A 22,406-nucleotide genomic window follows, 5' to 3' on the forward strand; every position below is an offset into this window, starting at 1 on the left:
AGAGTTTCTCTGTGGAACAGCCCTGGCTGTCCAGGACTTGCTTTGTAGACAGACCAGACTGGCCTCAAACTCATAGGCTCTGACTCTAAAGTAAATAACAAGAGGCATCCGTAAGTCTGTGACACACACAGAAGAGGGTATCAGATCCCATTTCAGATGGTTATGAGCTACCATGTGGTTGTTGGGATTTGAACTCAGGACCTCTGGAAGAGCAGACAGTGCTCTTAACCGCTGAGCCATCTTTCCAGCCCCCTGTCTTTATCTTTTATCAAGTGTCTTTCTCCCCTATTTGATCTGTAGGTGAATCTCTCCTCCCAAAACCTGGAGGTATCACTTCCTCTACTTAAAGCAGGGGATGCATATGGAGGTAGGTGGAGGTACTCTTGTGAAAAACTAAGAAGGGTCTGTATCTTCCTTGCCTTTGTGTGGATAGCTGGCCATAGAGACATATGCCTGTAGTCTCAGCTACTTAGGAAGCTGAGGCAGAATTGCTTGAGCCCACATTGTTCAAAATAGTAAGAACTGTATGAAAACAAAGTTGCTCTCCCAAGTGGGAGACAGAAGGGCCAAGCTCAAGTTGTTTTTGTTCTTACTATCCTCTTGCTGACTGTCTGATGGCCTCCTAGTCCTGGAATAAGCAGGCCCTGTATGGTCTACATGCATGTTCTTACCTCTCTGCTAGGAGCAGACTGGTCTTCAACTGCCCATCATCTGGGCCACTCACTGGTTTGCTTAATGTATAAACCCTCTCCTATCATGCTTATCTATTAAAACTAAGGCCATGAGTATAAGGGTCATGTAGTAGTGGTGCTTCCTACTGTCTCTTCAGGACTTAGCTTAGAGCAAAGGTTCAACAGGCTTTGATGCTCAGGGCCAGTGTTTTTGTTGGGGACATGACAGTGTGCTAAACAAAATTCCTGTTTATCAGGCAAAAGAGTGCATGTAGGTGTAGTTAGGTGACATTAGGTTAGGTAGGCATTGATTCTAGTGTAACAGGTACCCTAAAAGGCAGAGGCTAGACAGCTATAAACCAGGAATTTCTGAAATCCCCTAAAGCTAGAAGAGACAGAGGGGTCTTCCCTAGAGTCTCCTAAGGGAGTACTGCTTCATCATATCTTGATTTTGGGTTTCTGGTACCCAGCAGGATGACACTGATCTTGGAAGCACCTTGCTGGTAATGCATTGTCATGGTTACTGCAGGAAGCTAAGTGACAGATCATACAAGCTCAGAACTCTGGCCCTTTAGCTGTTATTTAGGCCAGAAGCCTGGGTAGGGTAAAACCTTATTATCCTTTCTCCCTTGTCAGTTGTAAAAGTTAACTCATCAACCCTCCTTTCTATAAACTGGATGGGGTGGAGACAGGGTCTGGGTAAAGCTAGTTCTTTGCTGACCTGTATGTACAATAAAGTAGTAGAGGTATTTATGTAGAAGGTAAAAGCAAGGGTGATCTACATTTGTACTTCAGGCTAATCTTGAAGACAAACACCCACGTAATGGTGCCAAGTAATGGGAAGAGATAACAGAGAGACTGGAGGACAGATCCAGGCTCCTGGTTGAATCACTGTGGGAGACCTCAGAAGTAAGGATGAGAAGAGAGGCAGGAAAGGAGGGACGCATGGAACACGTGGTGGGGCAGGGAATCCAGAGGGTAACATGGCTAATGAAAATAACCAGACCTAAGAAGCTGGCCATATCACTGAGGGATTTTTCTTGGTTAGAATATTTGAAGTGGAGCACCCACTGAAAAACCAGATCATTTGAGGTCAGAAGGCCTACTCTAAATCTGGGCCACACCTGGTGACAGCTCACATAAAAGGACACAGAAGGAAACTCTTGCTTTTGCCTGCTTACTCTCAATTTTTCTGGCAAGTTCATTTCTCTTATTCGCAAGCCATTTCTTTGCTGCTGTTAGAAACCACTTTCTTGGGATTCTAACCTAGACTGAAAACTGGCAGCTCTCTGGGACTCTAGTACGAGATTGGGGATACTAAGATAAGCAATCTCACAGAATGAACAACTTGGCCTTTCTGTCAGGAAATAGCCATTGTTAGACTACTTGGACCGTAGCTTGTAAGCAACTTTAGTATATATGTTTTATCAGTTCTGTTCCTTTATAGAACCCTAACTAATAAATACGGGAAGTAGGAAAATAATAGGTTTCTACTTCATGATCCTGGATACAGGGAGAAAAATGACAAGGAGACAGGTACACTTTTTTGAGGATTTAATGGCAGGGTTGGGGTAGGAAAATTCTAGCTGCTGCTCTTACCTTCCTTTGGTAAGGAGGCTGCCCATGGGTTGGATGAGATTGACTATGGACTATGGAATTGTTTAGGAGATATCTATGGCCCCCAAAATATCGCTAGGCAGCATGAGTGTTCTTCCAGCTGGTGAGGAGGAATGTCAAGTAGCACTAAGGCTAGTGTGGCTATGGGCAGGTCCTCTCAAATGGGTGTCCTTCATCACTTTAAGTTTTGAGGAACTTGCCCACAGTCTCAGGGAACTGTGGTTTGGTCATTGTCCCTCCAAGGCCCAAGGCTCTCCCAATTGTTCCTAACTCCTATCTTAAGGAGTCCAGGGACAGACTGATAGGCGTTCTTTCTGCAGGAGTTGGAGGGGAGGAGGTGATTCAGGTCTTGTGGAAAGATGGGTGGCTCAGATAGGGACAGTGGTGGTCTTGAAAGCATTGCAATGCGTTTTGAATGCCTGGTATTTGAGGAATGTAGCTGGGCTTAGTGGTAGTGGCAGTGGCAGCAGCATAGGACAGAATGGTGGCCTAAGCCCAGGGACTAGAATGTGTAGCTAAGGCCTATGGTCCCAAAGTCTTTCCAATCTGAGGTCAATAGTCCTAATAGAGGGTTAGATGGTGAAAAGGGCAGATGCAGAAAGGGTGGCCAGAAGAGGCAGAGTGCAGATGGTGTAAGTTTCCAGGGCTCAGAGCTTGTGAGGGTTCACCCACTTGTAGGTACCCTCATACTGGAAGCCCACTCTCTTCATCAGCTCATCTGCCTCTGTGGGACCGCGGCTGGGAGGTAAAAAGAAGACATGAGTGTCCTTTGTCCCTGGTAATTCCCACTGCCCTGCTTCATTAGGCTTGGCTCTCTCAGCTCCCATCCTTCTCTTACCTGCCATAGACATATGGGATAGGCTGGGGCTTCTCTCGATCAATCTTGTGCAGCAATGGTGTGAAGATACGCCAGGCTTCCCTGAGTTCATCACTGAAGGGATACAGTATAGGATGGAGTAGAGGCACACAAGAATGGAGGGAGCATCCTTCTTGCCTGACTGTGTTAGGCTGGGGGTCCCTCACCTACGGACAAAGTGCATTTGGCTCCCACAGAAGACATCTAGGATGAGGCGTTCATAGGCATCAGGGAGCTTCACATTCTGCAGGGTCAGGAAAGGGGGAATGTTTCTGATACTATGGCACTCAGCCACCCAGGGCCTTGCCTCCCTTAGGGCCTTGCCCACATGGTCCTCCTTGTTGAACCTTGTATCTGTTGCCATAGGTTAGGTCCAGCTCAGACTCCTCAGGGTTGAAGAACATGCCAGGCTTCTTGGTCATCATCTTGGTGTATACCGCCTCATTGGGCTGCACACGGATGACCAGCTCATTACGCTTGCACTGCTGGTGGAAGATGTCACCTGCCACATCGCGGAACTGAAGTCTCACTTCAGCTTTGCGCTCATTCAGAGCTTTGCCACAGCGCAGGATGAAGGGTACTCCTAGAGGGCAGGAATGACCTCAGGGACTGGCTTTCCTAGTCTTGTGCTGTGTGTGTGTGTGAATGTATCTATGTGGAATAAGTATGACTAGTGTGTTTTCCCACTTGTGCTAGCCCTCCTTCTCCAGCATTCCTTACCACTGAATACCAAGTATTCATACCATGACCATACCAAGAAATGTCTCTTTGAGGGCACATTTAACCCTGCCTTGTTGGGTCCAAGAAATGTCACCTACCATCCCACCGTTCATTCTCCACATAGAGGACAGCTGCTGCAAAGGTAGCAGTGGTAGACCCATGGGGTACTGTGGGGTCATCTAAGTACCCATTGGTAGCTTCTCCTTCTCCACTGGGGTTCCCCACATACTGGCCAAGGACCACGTTGTCAGTTTCCACCTCTGAGATACATTTTAACACTTTGACCTGGGAGAAAACCAATGCAGGTAACAGGGTGTAGGGAATGGACATGAGCCCAGTGCCTTGTCATAGAACTACCTGTTATGGGGCATGGTTGCTGGGGATCTGGTGGACATGCCTCCACCTACCTTCTCATCACGGACATCATCTGAATCTGTAGAGGCAGGCTTTTCCATGGCCACTAGACACAACATCTGCAGGAGGTGGTTCTGCATAACATCCCTAGTAGCAGAAGAGGCAGATACTCTGGTTAAGTGCCACTTCTAGGGTGGGAACAAAGGGAAACTAAGTTCTAGGGGCCCTAGAATTACCAAACAAAGCTTTCTAGTGACAAGCTGGAAAACCTTGCTTCCTTACCCCTAGTGTTCCTGGTATCCTAAAGCAAGGAAGTAGACACTAACACTATTCCCTTTGGGGTTTGGCTGGATGAGAGTTATACCCTTCAATGGCTACACCCAACAGCTCAGTTAAACACTAGTCCTTACAGTGTGAAAATGAACTGAGTTGGGGTAGATATAGGTTCTTACCTGATGATCCCAAATTCATCAAAATAGCCCCCACGACCCTCAGTACCAAAGGGCTCTTTAAATGTAAGGATCACACAAGCAATGTTGTCTCGATTCCAGATGGGTCCAAAGATCCTGTTGGCAAATCTGTGAGAGGTACAGAGGAGAGGCTAGCATGAGAGACATTGTGGAAGGTCCATGAATGGATGCTACCTTTGGGATTCCACAGTACAGTGGCTATATCTGAGCCAAGTTAGAGCTTTGTACCCTGGCCAGCATCTAGGAGGAATTTGACTTTGGGCAGCAGGGCAGATGGGGTTCCTCACATTGCCACCCTTGTTCTGGTCCTTTTCCACCCCATCCCCCGTGCACCTCAGCACCATGAGGTTCTGGACCATCTCTTTGCCCAGGTAGTGGTCAATGCGGTAGATCTGGTCCTCATGAAACAGAGGAGATGTGGTTCGACAGTTGATTGGAGCTCTGCAGGTCTCTCCCGAAGGGCTTCTCCACTATGATGCGGTTCCAGCCTCTGCTTAGAGCCCCCAATCATGTTATTTCTCAAATCTTTCCCAGGAATAGGCCTATGGCTATGTCATCCCCACCCTCACCCCAGGGAGCAGGGCTTTCAACCACTGTATTCTCAGGTGACTCAGGGAAGCTCTGCTGGCTGCTACTGATCTTTACCCTGCACAGATAGCATCTAAAAGCCTCCATGACAACATGCTGGGGACTAGAACAGTTTCTGGGATTTTCCCACCTTGGTGCTAGGGTAGCATGATTGGCACATTCTTGCGGCCTTGTTCCCCACCTCCCATGCCAGATCCTCAGTGGGTCAGAAGTGGCCCAGTAGCCAACAGGAAAGAAGGCAGATGGGGACGTCAAGGACATAGCTTCCTTACTAGTTTTATTTTAGTCAGTGTGAGATACAGTCTCATGTGTACAAGGTTGGCCCAGAACTTGTTATGTAGTTAAGAATGACCTTAAATTCCTGATTCTCCTGTTTCTACCTCCCAAGAACTGGGGTCACAGGTCACAGGTATCATGCCATCATGTTTGGCTTCGCTCATTGGTTTTATGTTCTTGAAGTCTTATTATGTTTCTCAGACTGTCCTGGAACTCCTGGGTTCAAAGGGTACTCCTGCCTCAATCCTTGAGCAGGGACTACAGTCATTGCCCAATGCAACTGACTTCAATTGATTTTATTTATTTTTTAAATTAGGTTTTATTTTCTTTTTGAGACATGTTCTTACTATGAAGACCAGACTGACTTTGAATTTAGTATGTAGCCCAGGCTGGCCTTGACAACATTAAAATGATTCTCCTGCCTCCTGAGTATTGGAATTACAACTGTGTGTCACTATATCCAGCTTAATTTTGTTTTGTTTGAGACAGTCTCACTCTATATTACGGGTTAGCTTTGAACTCCAAGCAATCCTCTTGCTTCAGTCTCCCTGATGCTGGAATTATATATGTCACCTTCCTCAGATTTCCAATGATTTTAAAAGACCAGGTTCCTTTCATCGCCACTCATAACAGAACGCTAATGTTTTCTAAATTTAAGAGGAAGAGAAAGATGGCTTGCAGATAGTAATGCTCTCTTATGAAACAACACTGCCACCTTGTGGGTCTGCTAGGGATTCAGAGAAGAGGAGGGGTTTAAAAAAAAAAAACTCATAATGAGCATCTGTTCTGTGGATCAACACTGTCATCTTGTGGTCATGGTGGGAAATGTTGCAAGGGGCCACTATTTTGTAGTGAGAGCCTTGGAAGTTAGAACCTGCCTAGTGTGTGTGGTAATAGCAAAGGTTGTTAGAAAACTCCAGTATTTAGAGCTTGTCCCCCTCCCCCGTTTTTTGAGAATGTTAATTCATGTGGATAACAAACTGGGAGCATTCATCTTTTCAGCTTGCCTAGACTGGCTTGACCTGGGGGCTGTTTAGAGTAGTAGAAACAAGAGCAAACAGACAGGAGTGGGGAAAGACAGGCCTTACGTCTGACTCATGCAGATCTCTTGAATGTTCTTGGTGACTGCTTCATAGACAGTGGGGGGCAAGGCCAGGTAGAACAGACGGTTGGCCTGCATCCCCTGGTGCAGGGCATTCATGTGGCTGTTGAGGTGCTTGTAGGAGGCTGGATCATCATACTGGCCAGCTACATAGGAGTTACGGGCAAAGAACTCCTCCAGCTTGGGTCTTTCTTCTGGAGTGACCTGGAGATACACAGACCAATGCCAACTACTTTTCTCAAGAGTCTACACTTGTTCTGCCCCAAAGGAGTAGAAGATTTCTTTATCCTGGTCCCTCCTATCTCAACAATTTCTTGTTCCACAGCTAAGATGGGCTTCCCTTGAGTCCTGTCCTTGCTCTACAAGTACAGGAGTTTATTTCATCATGGTAACTTTGTGTACCCGCAGGGAGGGGACTGAGGCATATAGCAGGAATACTGTATGCAGGTGGGGCAAATCACTGGCACATTTTACGTACCCTCAGGGCCCTCATACCTAGAGGAGAAACTGGATTTTAGGAAAGTCTGACCTGAGAAAAAAAAATGATCAAGAAGGCTGTTTCTACAAAATTATCACAGCAAATTATAGGTGGTGAGAAAATGCCAACACAGCACAATTACTGGGGAAAAGAGGTACTTGGAAGACTCCTTCATCCAGCTGCTGCCATGTCCTAGTGTGAAACCAGAGCACAGCAGGATGGGGCCAGAGTGGAACTGGAAAATAGATATGAGGTTGAAGGGATCTTCTTTCTCTGTCTTTGTTCAGAGGTCAGGGAGAAGGTGGCACAAGTAAGTAGCCACAGCTTTTGTGTGGTTGGCAAGGGAAAGCAAGGATGTGAGGTGTCAGAGCTTGAGTATTTTGGGTGGCCCTGCCTCTTAGCAAGTCGAATGAGAAGGGAGGGAACTGTTGCTTATGGTGGGAATGGGGACATGTCTCCTCAAGAGATACCTGGAGCTAGTCTTGCTGTGGGGTAGATGAGAGGGCAGAAAAAGGCTCCAGGTTCCAATGTCATACTCACTTTAAAGAAGGGCTCACTCTGTTTGCGGATGTCATCCACTGTGAGTCGTGAGCGGGCATAGCCTACAATGAAGGTGTCTTCGGGTAGAAGGCCATCCCGGAACAGCCACCTGACGGTACAGTACAGCTGTTTTCAGACTGGGTAGGGAAAGCCAAGGCCTATCCCTTGTAGAGAGTATTTTGTGGTTGGTTGGGGGGTAGTGTAGAGATATTACCTACCAGATGGTAGGATAAATCTTCTTCTTGGCCAGGTCACCCTGCAGCAGAAGAAACATGTCAGAAGGAGGTGACATGACCTAGATCATTCCCCACTGCTGGTGATCTGAGTCCTCATTTAGGGTTACCACTCAGCTAAAAATATATCTACTATGCCCCCCATATATCTCAGAGGAGCTCTGAGACTTAAGCCTGCACCAGTCTTGTATCAATACAGATGAGTAGATGACTCTGCTGGGTTCAAGATAAAACCCTTGACATTGAATTCATTAGAGCTTAAGGATGACAAAAGCAGCACATAAAAGAAAAACAAAACCTGTGAGATATGGCCTCAGAAGTCACATTAACATAAATAGAGCTAGAAGGGAATGAGTTGGACATTCAATTTAGAAAGTTAGAAAAATGACAGCAGGAAAAGTTTGATGATGCAGAGTAAAGTCTTGTCTCAGTAATAAAGGCCAGATTTGGTGGTAATATACCCTCCCAATATATAGGGAGATACTGTTTCAAAATCCCCTCCTCCAAATCAGAATTAAAAAAATAAGGTAGCAGTGAAAAAATTCAATGGAAAAATTGGGCTGGAGATGATGCTTAGTGATTTTGGAGTAGGCAAGGGTTCTCATTTTCACCCCAACACTACAAAAACAAACAAGCAAGCAAACAGTAGAAAACTAACCAAAGAGAGCTGGAAGATGGGGGCAGAGAGTTGTGAATTGCTGTTTTCTGGATATGAAATAGCTTTGGCACACATGAAGTCACAGTAGCTGTAGTTGTAGTTGCTTTCATGAGATCAAGTTGGTTAATATGCCAGCATGGAGAGAGAGAGAGAGAGAGAGAGAGAGAGAGAGAGAGAGAGAGAGAGAGAGAGAGAGAGAGAGAGTAGTTCATAAGCTTCTACCCCTAGGTAAAAATTTGTTGGAAGCTGATGGATGTTAGGGAATATAATTTTTTCTTCATGCCCCCTTGGTAGTTGCTGAAGGAGTGGATGATGGTCCCATGTTAATGAGCATATAGGAAACAGTAATTGCATTTAATGGGTTATAAAAAAGAAAAAATGGGGGCTGGAGAGATGGCTCAGGTTAAGAGCACTGATTCCTCTTCCAGAGGTCCTGAGTTCAAATCCAGCAACCACATGGTGGCTCACAATCATCTGTAATGGAATCTGATGCCCTCTTCTGGTGTGTATGAAGACAGCTACAGTGTACTCATCTATAATAAATAAATAAATCTTTAAAAAAAAAAAAAAATTGGGAGGTGAGGGAGAAGGGGTCCAGAGAGGTTAAGAGGGAAAATGGAGGGTGAATATACTTTACATGCATTGTATACATGTATGAAATTCTCAAAGAATAAATTAAGAACTATTAAGAAAACAAGCTAAAATAAAACCAACTTCCCCAAACAACAAACGTAAACAAACAAAACAAGAAAGAAAAGCTGGAGGACCCAAAAATGGAGGGTGAATATACTTTACATGCATTGTATACATGTATGAAATTCTCAAAGAATAAATTAAGAACTATTAAGAAAACAAGCTAAAATAAAACCAACTTCCCCAAACAACAAACGTAAACAAACAAAACAAGAAAGAAAAGCTGGAGGACCCAGCTATACCTCTCTTGGGCATATACCCAAAAGATGCCCCAACATATAACAAAGACACATGTTCATAGCTATGTTCATAGCAGCCTTATTTATAATAGCCAGAAGCTGGAAAGAACCCAGATGCCCTTCAACAGAGGAATGGATACAGAAAATGTGGTACATCTACACAAAGGAATATTACTCAGCTATCAAAAACAATGACTTTATGAAATTCATAGGCAAATGGATGGAACTGGAAAATATCATCCTGAGTGAGGTAACCCAATCACAGAAAAACACACATGGTATGCACTCATTGATAAGTGGCTATTAGCCCAAATGCTTGAATTACCCTATATGCACAGAACACATGAAACTCAAGAAGGGTGACCAAAATGCGAACACTTCACTCCTTCTTTAAAAGGGGAACAAGAATACCCTTGGGAGGGAATAGGGAGGCAAAGTTTAGAACAGAGGCAGAAGGAACACCCATTCAGAGCCTGCCCCACATGTGGCCCATATATATATACAGCCACCCAATTAGATAAGATGGATGAAGCAAAGAAGTGCAGGCCGACAGGAACTGGATGTAGATCTCTCTTGAGAGACACACCCAGAATACAGCAAATACATAGGCGAATGCCAGCAGCAATCCACTGAACTGAGAACAGGACCCCCGTTGAAGGAATCAGAGAAAGGACTGGAAGAGCTTGAAGGGGCTTAAGACCCCATATGAACAACAATGCCAACCAACCAGAGCTTCCAGGGACTAAGCCACTACCCAAAGACTATATGTGGACTGACCCTGGGCTCCAACCTCATAGGTAGCAATGAATAGCTTAGTAAGAGCACCAGTGGAAGGGGAAGCCTTTGGTTCTGCTAAGACCGAACCCCTAGTGAACGTGATTGTTGGGGGAGGGCGGTAATGGGGGGAGGATGGGGAGGGGAACACCTACATAGAAGGTGAGTGGGAGGGGTTAGGGGGATGTTGGCCCTGGAAACTGGGGGAATAACAATAGAAATGTAAATAAGAAATACTCAAGTTAATAAAGATGGGGAAAAAAAAGAAAGAAAAGCTGGGCACAGGTCTATAACCCAAGTATTTGGGTAGTTGGAGCAGGAGGATCTGGACTTCAAAGCCAGCCTGAGGTATACACCATAAGACCCTTTCCCTATTTCAAACACTACCACCACCAACAAAATCCAAAACAACAACCAACCTAATACAACCCTACAAGTTAGAATGACAGAATTTTGTTTGTTTGTTTGTTTGTTTGTTTTACAAGATAAGAGTTTCTCTGTATAGCCCTGGCTGTCTTGGAATTCATCCTGTAGACCAGGCTGAGCTCGAACCTACAGATACATGCCTGCTTCTGCTTCCTGAGTGCTGGGAATAAGGTCGTGTGCCACCACAGCCCGGCTGAGACACAGAATTCCATGCCTACAATCTCAGTACTTATGATACTAAGGCAGGAGGATAATGAGTTTAAGGCCATCTTAGGCTACATGGTGAGAAATCTCTCAAAAGCAACGACAAAATCAACCACTGAAAATCACATTAAAAACTGAAAAAAGCGACTGAAGAGATATCCAATATTATTAAGAGCACTTGCTGATTTTGTCCAGAGATCCAAGTTTGGTTTTCAGCACCCTATCAGGCAGCTCACAACTCCTTATAACTTTAGTTCCAGGGAATTTAAGGACATCTTCTGGCCTTTGTGAGTATCCATACACTTGTGGCTGACTGTCTGGTGGACAGACAGACAGACACATAAATAAAAAACATAAATCTTAAATAAGTCAGGTAGTGGTGGTACATGCCTTTAATCCCAGTACTCGCTCGGAAGGCAGAGGCAGGCGGATCACTGAGTTTGAAGCCAGCCTAGTCTACAGAGTGAGTTCCAGGACAGCCAGGGCTACACAATGAAACCACATCTAAAAACAAACAAACAAAAAAAAAAAACCAATACCCACCTTCAAAGAAATTAAATAAAAAATTCTGAAAAACCATTGTGTGTGTATGTGGTGCTGGAGATTGAACTCAGGAGCTCAAGCATATTAGACAAGTACTCAACTACTGAACTATATATAGTTCTTGTCCTGGCTAGTTTTGTGTTAACTTGATACAAGCTAGAGTAATCAGAAAGGAGGGAGCCGGGAGCCTCAATTGAGAAAATACTCTCATAAGATCAGCCTGTATGCAAGCCTGTGGGACATTTTTAAGTGATTGATGTAGGAGGGCCTAGCTCATTGTGGGTGGTGCCAATCCTGGGCTGATGGTCCTGGGTTCTATAAGAAAACAGGGGGTTGGGGATTTAGCTCAGTGGTAGAGCGCTTGCCTAGGAAGCGCAAGGCCCTGGGTTCGGTCCCCAGCTCTGAAAAAAAAGAACCCCCAAAAAAAAAAAAGAAAAAAAGAAAACAGGCTGAACAAGCCATGAGTAACAAGCCACTAAGAAGTATCCCTCTACGGCCACTGTATCAGTTCCTGCCTCCAGGTTCATTTCCTAACTTCCTTCAGTGATGGTCTATGATATGGAAGTGTAAGCCAAATAAACACTTTCCTCCTCAACTTGCTTTTGGTCATGGTGTTTCATCACAGCAATAGAAACTCTAACTAGGACAGTCCCAGATCTTATCCCTGGCTGACCTGGAACTTGCTACGAAGAACAGGCTGGCCTCAAATTCACAGAAATCCACCTGTCTCTACTTCCTGATTTTAAAAGCATGCACCATCATGCCTGTCTAAAATATCTTTTGAGACAGAGTCTCAAAAACTTACTCAGGTTGGCCTGGAAGTTACTTTGTAGTTCCCATTAGCTTTGAATGTCTACCCCAGACTCATAAGTAGCTGCAATTACAACAGGCTGAGAAATCTTTCTTTCTGTGTATTAATTTTTTTAAAGATTTATTTATTTATTTTGTATATGAGTACACTGTAGCTGTCTTCTGACACACCAGAAGAGGACATCGGATTCCATTACAGATGGTTGTGAGCCACCATGTGGTTGCTGGGATTTGAACTCAGGACCTCTAGAAGAGCAGTTGGTGCTCTTAACCACTGAGCCATCTCTCCAGCCCCTGTGTATTAATTTTTAAAATATATCAACTTTGTTAAATTCAACAAATACAGATAAAGGTTTTAGAAAAAATTCTATTTATTTTTTTTAATCAAAAAGGAAATGAAAAAAAGGGGAAAAAGAAAAAAAAGGAAAAAAAAGGAAAAAAAGAAAAAAAAAGGAAATGAAATCTCTTTAATTTGACTTGGGACATCTATCAAACACCCTAGAAACACCATTCAAAATGGGGTATTGTATACTTTTCTTGTTTCTATGAAAAAAATACCTGGCAGAAAGAAACTGTGGGGTGAAGGTTTATCCCGGTTCACAGTTTGATGGTAGAGTTTGCCATGTCAGGGAGAGCACAGTGATCGGGATGTGAGGTCTGTGTTTACAGTCAGGAAGCAGAGAGATAAATATGAATATTCAGCTTTCTCCCATTTCCTTTTGTTCAGTCAGGGACACCAACCAATAGGGTGTGCCATGAACATTTATGGTAAGTCTCTCTTCAGTTAAATCTCTCTGCAAACATGATCACAGACACATATCTGGGTGTCTATGAGAAAGTTCTAAATGCTTGCTATTGTCTCTTTAGTCAGTCTGAAACTAAAAGCCCTTGATAGTATCATCAGACAAGAAAATGAAAGTGGTATAAGGTTTGGAAAAGAGGACAAAAACCTGTCATTATTAGATGACAGGTTGTTTATTAAAAAATACCTCAAATCAACCTACAGACTAACTGTTAGAATTAATGAGAGTTTGGCCAAGTTGCTAGATTAAAAAAAGTGATAGGAGTAGATAGAGATTCTTTTAGGATATAAAGTAATAATCATAAGCCAGTGTTGTACTGCAGCCTGTAATTATAGCATTCCAGTAGAGGCAGGATGATAAGGACTTCAGGGTTATCCTTCGATACATAGTGAGTTCAAGGCCTGCAGGGGGTAGGTGGGTTAGGAGAGGAAAGAGAGATATGAAAATATGAAGGGCATGCATGTGACTAGTTCAATATCCAGTATTATGAAACAAAAGAAATGAAGGAAAACAGGCAAGTCTGGTATGTGCTTTGCATGTGCAGGGCCCAGAGTATAATCCCTAGCACCAAAAAACACAAGTTTCAGCCTTAGAAATAGCATTTACTAAACTTATCTGTATTCAGAATATCTAAGTAGCTCCTATGACACACTGAAAAACAATCTAACTAAATTGGGTAAAAGGTTTGGCCAGATGTTTCACCAGAATGGAGATGAATGGCCATAAAATACATGGGAAATAATCATCAGGTGTCAGAAAATGCAACTTGAACAAGATACCACTTCAGACTCATTAGAATGGCTGTAATCCAAATGATGATAGTTGGGCATGTTGGTACATGTAATTCAATCACTTGGGAGGCTGAGAGAAGAGGAACTCCATGAGTAAAAGGCTAGTCTGGGCAACATAGTATGTTCCAGGCTAACCTGAGCTACCTGTGTCAAATAGAACTCCCTTCCCACAAAAAGCCAAAGCCAAAGCCAGACCTAGTGTTGGTGTGAAACTCATAGACTATGTGTAGAAACATGCAATGATTAAATCTAAAACAGCCTGGCAGCCTTTTATCAAATGAAGTACCTATACATATCTTATGATCTGCCATTCCTCTTTTAGATGTTACTCCAGAGAAATAAAAGCAGGGAGCCAGCTGCCTAAAGATCTGTGCATGAATGCTCATGGCAGTTTTAATTTAAAATAGCCCAGAAATTCCCAAATAAACCAGCATGCAGATGGACAAACTGTATATCTGTATTCAGCTACTCAGGAATGAGCTACCATTCTTTGTTGGCAAACCTTAAATATATTATGATAAACCATAGGAGCTAGACATAAGAGACTATATATTCATGAATTCACTTAAGAGTCTCAGAATGAGCAATATTAGACTATTATGACAGGACTCAGATCAGTGGTTGCCTGGGGAGGTTGCTAGCCGGGGTACCCAGGAATTTTGTGGGAAGACAGAAATGTCCTAGATTAGGCCATCAAATAGCTACCATTTATGCATTACAACATGTACCAAGAAAAGAGGGTGAAATAATTGAGGAGGGGGCGGAGAGGAAGTTTGACATTACTCCTAGGGAAACAATGGCTGCAAAATGGGGGACTTTTTGTGTACATATTTTCTTTTTTGCTGTATCTTTGAGACAGGGTCTTGCTATGTAATTCTAACTAGATTTGAATTTGCTATGTAGCTCAGACTGGCCTTAAACTCAAGGTAATCCTTTTGCCCCAGCCTCCTAAGTGCTGTGATTACAAGTGTGTACCAGTATACCTGGCTTTAGTTACGTAAATAATTTGAGACTGGGTTTCCTGTATCCTAGACTAGTATCAAACTCATTATGTAGTCAAGGTTGGCTCTGAACTAACCCCTTTTCTTCCACCTTTCTAGAATTACAGGAGGAATGTACCACAATGTTTTACATTGTTTTAATCCAGGGTTTCTGTTATGTTGCTTAGGCCGGCTAGTCTTGAATGTCTTTCCTGAAGTGAATTTACTGCTTCAGCCTCTGCAGTGCTAAGACTTCAGATGATAATACTGTTTCTTCTTTTTATTTAAGTAATTATTTTATTTTTAATTATGTGTATGTGTGTGGGGGGTGTCTGCGCACATTAGTACAGTTACCTATAGAAGGCAGAAAAGGCACTGATCCCCTGGATTGGGAGTTACAAGGAACCAAACTTGGGTTTGAGCAAAAGTAGCAAATGCTCTTAACCAAAGAATCATCTTTCAAGCCCCTTTCTTAATGTGGGAGAAATTTACAAGGGTGTGCCAAAGTTTGTAAAAAGCTGTCCAGTTGTGCCTTTAAGATCTGTGTTACTTTTTGATGAAATATTCTAATAAGAATTATAAATATTTGGGGCTAAGGATGTAGTTCAGTCAGTGATCAAGTGTTAGGCAATGGGTTTGATGCATAACACTGCAAAACTAATGAACAAACCAAACAACACCCCCAAAATATCACTGTTAATATTAATAGATACAAGTTAACTGCTTTTATTTACTAACATCAATGAGTTGGAAAAATAAGCAATTTAAAACAATACCATTTACAAAAGTAAATATTATAAAGAACCTAGAAATAAATTCATGATGCTCATTTCCAAGCTAATGTGCATACTCAGTTCAGTCTCCCAGTAATCAGCAACAGCCCAACATGCTTTCATTTTGTACCCTGCCAGACCAGGTACAAGAAGGAGGGGCAGAAATGGCTACCAAGCTTTTGAATTATATAGTAGGGCATTTGCCCTCTCATCTCAAACCCTATTATTAGGAATGTGGGATAGCTGTGAAACTGTGCTACACAGGATACTACTACTTCATGGGGAGAGGTGAGCAAATGGAACAGGAGTCAGGCACTGGTTCCATCTATACCCTAACTCTCTACAGAAAAACCAACTCTGGTTTTAAGGATCTGAATATTTATACAAAAGTAATTTGCTGAAACTTTTACTACAGGTATATTTAACTAAACTCAAAACACCATTTTATCTAACGAGGTATTTTGGCACTAATTTCTCAGGTGTTTGGGATGAGTTTTCAGATGGAGTGGGTCTGGGTGGCATGAACTTTGCAAAATTTAAACAAGCTATGCAGAATGCAGACTCACCATGACCTGGAAAGATGATGGGCTCTATGGATCAGGGACCCCCAGAGAGTGAACTGCTGTTCCCTTTAGCACAATATTCAATAGGCAAAACTTCCTGTTATCACAACATAGCCCAAGCTAACTACATAGACCAAGCTGACTAGCTCTTTAAAATGAAGAGGTGGTGCTGGGGAGGCTGCTTGGTGTTTAAGAACACTAGCTATTCTTTCAGAGGACCCTGGTTTGATTTCCAGCATTCATATGGTGGCTCATAACCATCTGTATGTAACTCCAGTTCCAGGGCATCTGACCTCTGAAAGCACTAGGCATGCAAGTGGTGCAGACATACATGCAGGCAAAATACCTATATACATAAAATAAATAAAACAAAATCAAAACACTGAAGTGGTAATACCATCTGAGATACAAACTTCAAAAATTACTAAGCCAGATATACTAGTATATACCTGTAATTTCAGTACTTGGGAGGCTGAGACAGGAGAATAACAAAATTCAAGGTCAGTCTGGCAAACGTAGTGAGATCATCTCAAAAAAAATGGGGGCAGAAGCTCAGAGGAGGCTAAGGCTGAGTAGTAGACTTGCTTAGCGTGCAGGAAGCCTCATTGTATATCCCCAGTAACAAAATAACAAACAAAAGAGAGTGAACCATACAGCTGCATTGATGAACCCATTTCTATGGGAAATGGCAGTTCTGGATAAGAATGGTTATATGCACTTAGGGATTCCCATGGCCTAAATGTTTTTCTTCAGGGGTTTGCTGAGGGTCAATGGAAGCAATTGTGTGCATGCCATTTCTAGGTTCTATTCGGTTCCCAAAACTTCTATAGAGGGCTGTTGACAAACTCTCATATCCTGTGTTGGCATGAGTGAGCAATTCCCTCTAGTCAGTGCCCATGTCTGTCAACTGCTCAGAATTAAAATCCTGAGCACTGACAAGTGGGTTCCTATGTTAACTGCCACCTTCTATATGAACTTCTGGGAGCCTGAGCCCAATGACCACCTCAATGCTATGACTATCTTTAGGAAAATGTCTAAGACTTGTTGCCAGCTGGGCTTCTATTGCTCTGGAGCCTCCTCATCTGTCACTCCCTCATGTGATACCTAGCACGGCCAGAAGAGTGGCCTAATTACTGTCCCCTAAGTCACTCTGCTGGGCAAAGCTTTTACCCTGTTGTGCAAGATGGTTGCCCTTATAGGTTCCACAAAGCTCAGCTCAGACAAATCGGTCCAATTCTGGGCCTGGATCTCCCCTCAGAATGGTTCTTAGTTCCTCATAGTACCCTCAATGCCTGCCTCTGGCGTCTTCCATCAGTGGGGTTGGGTTACTGCTCATGTTCAGAGGGCTTTATCCTAGCCTCACATACTCTGGAAAGGGCTGGCATGCTGGGAACTAGACACTGAAAGAAACAACGAGAACCCTGGCTTGTAGACTTCTCTAAGCATGCAGTGTTTGCTTATGATCAAATTCCAACTAACTGGGAGGAATCAGTACAGACTCCAGCCAATGTATTGGTGGCAGGGGACTGGTCTGCTGAGTCATAGTTGCCCCACACCCAGAGCTGTTTGTTCTTGTTCTCTTTGAGATTAACAAGACATAGAACCTGCTCTCCTTGTTTTAGCTCAGCCCCTGCAACTGACAGTCTGCCTGGCTTCAAGTCACCCAAGAAAGGTGAGGTAGGACTAAGGACAGTGGGGGTGGGAGGTAGCCATTCTTCTCAGGTATGGGGCTGACCCTGTCTTTCCTGTTGGCTTCATGACTCTCACTGAACTCTTCTGAAGTAAGGAACATGAGAACTAAAATCTAAACTTACTATGTGTGGGAGTGGGGGCAATTAGAGAGGTAGCTGGAAGTCTCTCATCTTTGCCACCCCCTCACATTGCCCAAGTACCATGGCAGGGGAAGGATCTACCTAAGGACATGTGGTGACTTAGGAGAATTAAGACATGATTAAGATCTCTAGCCACAGATATCTGGCCAGATAAGGGCAAAGAGATCTGAGTACCAATTGGTCTATGGTTAGCTGAGGTTTGGGCTCTTGGTTTTTAAAGTCAAATCATACCCAGCCTTTGGTTTGGGGAGTGAGAAATTTGAGAGGAGGCCTTGCAGTTCCCAAGGGTTGTTGGGGATGAGGGACCCACCTAGCTTCCCAAGATAGAGTTCTAGACTGTGAGGATCAGCTGTTTTCCAGCCACTGAATGAGACATAGGAAAATATGAGGTAGGTCTGGGCTAAAAGTCTAACAAAAGGCCTCCTTCTTACACCCTGGGGCTCCATGAATCACAGGCTTTTGGGAGAATGCCAAGGTCATCATGACACAGCAAGAATCTTACCAACCCAAGGGGGAAGTCAGCTCTGAAATGACCCAAGAGGGATAGGCTGGGACTACCAGGTCACTCCTCACACAGGCCTGTTAGCAGGATGGACCTTGAGTGCTCACTGAGTCTATGGGTGTCACATAAGCCAGGTAGGGAAACTGTCAGAGAGATGGGCCCAGAAAGGAGCCCATCTGCCCATGTGGACCTAAGACCTACTCCTTTTCTTCTGCATAGGAGAGCTACTCTCTACCCTTACCAAGGTCCTATTGGCTGGGGGAGATGCCCTTTTAGGGTCAGTTCCTTCCCTGCAATAGTCCATAAAGACAGGGATTTTTGGAGAGGGAAAGTAAGGATTTCTGTTCCCTTTCTTGTTGGGGTGGGAGTCCTGGGAAGAGGAAATGGCTACAGAGAGGCAGACTAAGAATGTCCCCATGAAGGAAGCTGAGTACATGAGTAAGGACTGGATAAGGACCTGGGGAGGAAGAAGAGGCAGAGGATGGCTACTTGGGATCAACTTGCCCTAGTTTGTTCCAGTTTCCTAGGTTTGGGGCCTGCCAGCTGCTAGCTTCCTACTTTCTAGGTCATGTTGAGCTTTTTTCCTAACTTAGAGGGCAGTTGCCCTTATCCTCAATTTGCTTTGCTCTTTAGGTCCTCATGGGACCTGTGTGTTGCAGGGGCCTTAGTACACAAGAGCCCATTTGTGACTTCTGTTACGTGCAGCTCTCCAAAGTACACTGTCCCCACAAGGAGGATAGCAACTGAGGCTATTGTGGATTGGGAGACACTTGATTGTAATATTTAATGAATGGAGGACTTTCAGGTGTCCTAGATCAACTAGCAGCTTGCCTGCCTCCTGCATTTAGTGTAGTGTCTGACAGGAGCTACTCTAGGGGCTATCTAAGCACAGGGTCTGTCTGTCTCAGGACCTCTGAGAGGAACAGAAAGAAACAATGATGGTCTTTAGAAAAATCTCTCTTTTTTTCCCCACTCCCTTTTGCTGGAACTAGTACTTCACATTTCTACTCTGGAAGCCAGGGTTCTTACTCCCAGAGCAGAGAAGAGCAAAGGGGAACCATACTGATTGCAGTGAAAGGAAGTTGCTCAACTTGAGGCTAGAACTAACATAATTAACCTAGGATAAAGCCAGAGAAACTGCCTGGTTCTTATTTGTTAGATGAAAACCACCAGGGTTCAGAAAAATATAGACATTTGTTCCAGGTCACACAATAAGCTATCAATGAGATGTCTAAGAGTTCAGGTCCAGCAAAGATGAATTATCTTTCCTGACTGGATTATTGTTGCTGCATGCTTATGAAAGCATGGGTGGGGCAGGGGAAATAATCTTCAGTTAATTTCTCTTCCACTTGAACCTTTAGATTGAAGGCAGAGTCCTACATGCTAAGGTTTATGGCAGATACATGCATAGCTCCTTTAAGGGGAGTAGGTTGGAGCCAGGGCTGAGGGTAGGGCTGCTGTACTGTGTGTTCCAACTAAGTACCTCTCTTGGGTCTTAGAGTTACAGGGACTCAGGGGACAGTGCTTTGGTTTGTCCTTCCCTTTCTCTTTCAGTGGCATAGCCCTTCTCCTCAGCTTGTTTCTGCATTCCTTTTCTAAGTTCTCCCACTCCCATTTTTGCTCAGAAATATAAGGCTGACAACAAACAAGTTTGGCAAACGTTGGGCATGTTCATCTCCAGTTTTGGTAGTTGCAACCAATCTAGGTCTCATGGCATATAAGGTTAGTGCCTACCAGTGAGGGACAGCTGTAGGTGTTTTGGTAATATGGCAATGCTCTGGAATGAACAAACCCCACAGAGTCTTCCAGTACTGAGGAATTAGGGGAAGGTGCTGAGTCAGTGGCTACCCTTTCAAGAACACACTAGCTCTGATGAAGTTCTTGCCCAAGATTACACAATAAGTTAATAGTGAAGATGGTCACACGACAGTGAGCTGATTCCAGGGTTAAAAGCAAGCAATTGAGTTTACCTTTGCCATTGAACACTGGTCACTGAACATGCCCTGCTGCCACATAGCACATAAAAGGGTGATTTGGTCTGAGCCCATGACTTTACTAAGCCCCACCTGCTCCAGTCTCACTATGTACCATCAACACAACATCCCTGACTGCTTCTGTTCTTCATTTTTTCCTAACAGAGCACAATGGTAGTTGTTCCAGTTGGACAACTGGGACTACGTGGAATGAACAGAATTTTGTAGTAGGCTTTGGAAGATGTGGCAAAGAGGAGGTGTTTGCCCCCAGAGAATTTCATGCAGTAGAAAGAGGGAGAGGTAGTACCGCAGATCCTTCTACTGAAATTAACTGTAATATTCATCAAATTACAGATTCATTAAAATCAGATTTTTCCTTGATTGCACTTCAGTTTTTTCCATCCAGGAGGAAGAAGTCCAACTGGGTGGTGCTTCAGAACCTGGACCATCCAAATCTGGTCTACATTCAATGCTGAGCACGGATGTCTGAAATGTGACACAAGTACATGTATATCGGGTACTGCTGTGATGATCAGGACACACAGGCGTGAGAATATAGGTCAGGAGTTCCCACCCAGTAGAACTGGGGGTCCCTCAGCAGTTCCTCAGCTGGGAAGTTGAGATATATATATAGAGAGAAGTGCCTTGCATTTTTAGACCTGGGCATAAAGGAGACTTCATCTGCACCCATGATGATAAATATATGTGTATCAGCTTGGTGGAAGGCATCACCCTGGTACAACTCTTCCCTCAGGATCCCACACACCTGGGTCCGGCTCAAAGCCACCTGCTCTGCCATGATGTTTTCTGGTGGAAGAAAGGCTCATTGATAGGCAGGAGAATGGAAGAGCATTAACAACTTAGCCTCGTTCAAGGGTCCTTTGAGTTCTCACCAGACCGGTGACGATTACTAAAACTACTGGCTGGGAATGCTGTGTGTGTGTGTGTGTGTGTGTGTGTGTGTGTGTGTGTGTGTGTGTGTGTGTGTGTACGCGCGCGCGCGGCGTGCGCGCGCCTGTGTATTCGGAGACTCAGAAACTGCTGCCTCTGGGATCCAATCATAACCTCCTATATTGCCTTCACTAGGGGCTGTACATTACGAAAGTACTAAAGCATTAATAGAATTCACCTAAGGCATCCACTCTGTGCAGCTAGATATAATACAGTCGGGGCATCACACTCTATATGGGACCATCATACTCTGGTGTCTGCCAGAAACTCCACAATGAACTGAGCAGGTTTGATTGTGTAGATGATGGAGTTCAGCTCCGGCTCTCTTCTGGCTCCAGTTAGGGAGATTCCGAACGTACCTCCTCTTGTAAAGGTCTAGTCTTGGGCCCAGTGCAGAGAAAAGTGGTGGAGAAAGCGGGATGCTAAGGTTCCCTAGTAGATTAGCAGCGCATCAAAGGAACACGCGGCATACAAGCGGGCAGCATGTCCCTCCACCGATGTGACATCAGACCACCCCTTTACCTGAATTTAGTTGCCGCTGCCAAACACGTTCACAGATCTGGAGTACAGCTCCGTTTTGGGGCTATAAGCTTGCTGGCCCATTTAACGCAAGAGGGCGTAAAAGCTTGACCGAGCTGACCTGCCCTCAGGAGAGGGGCAGCGGGAGGAGCCTTACCTCTAACAGCGGGGGGGAGAAGAGTAGAGATAAATGCGCGCGCAATCCCGGCGAACTCCGCCCTTTGGCCGTTCCTGATGCCCCTGCCCCGCGATCGCGATGTCTTGCTTGCACTCCACTCAGCTCTCCTGTGTTCCCTTAGTCTCCCCAGCCATAATGTATGGTCTAGCTTTCCGCTGGGCCCCCAAGGCCCTGCACCTTCCCGGATGACCCCACTTCCGTTAGCAGCGTAGCCACGCCTTCCTGAGTGGCTAGTTTGGCTTCTGGGGCCCAAGTTTCGCAGCTTCCTCTAGACTTTTAACTTGGTAGG

General features: G+C 44.4%; 1 protein-coding gene across 1 annotated transcript; it reads right to left on the bottom strand.

The window, feature by feature from the left end:
- Positions 1-2,217: 2,217 nt before the first annotated feature.
- G6pd (glucose-6-phosphate dehydrogenase) lies at positions 2,218-21,985 on the bottom strand. The gene is given in 14 exon segments (XM_032889611.1): positions 2,218-3,026; positions 3,127-3,219; positions 3,312-3,388; positions 3,492-3,727; positions 3,963-4,149; positions 4,272-4,365; positions 4,671-4,796; positions 5,022-5,099; positions 5,101-5,178; positions 6,641-6,858; positions 7,673-7,781; positions 7,891-7,928; positions 21,146-21,276; positions 21,943-21,985. Coding segments are annotated over 13 exon segments (1,548 nt in total). The 5' UTR covers positions 21,269-21,276; positions 21,943-21,985; the 3' UTR covers positions 2,218-2,935.
- Positions 21,986-22,406: the final 421 nt, after the last annotated feature.

Source organism: Rattus rattus, chromosome X (genome assembly GCF_011064425.1).
Source record: "Rattus rattus isolate New Zealand chromosome X, Rrattus_CSIRO_v1, whole genome shotgun sequence".
Taxonomy (NCBI): Eukaryota; Metazoa; Chordata; class Mammalia; order Rodentia; family Muridae; genus Rattus; species Rattus rattus.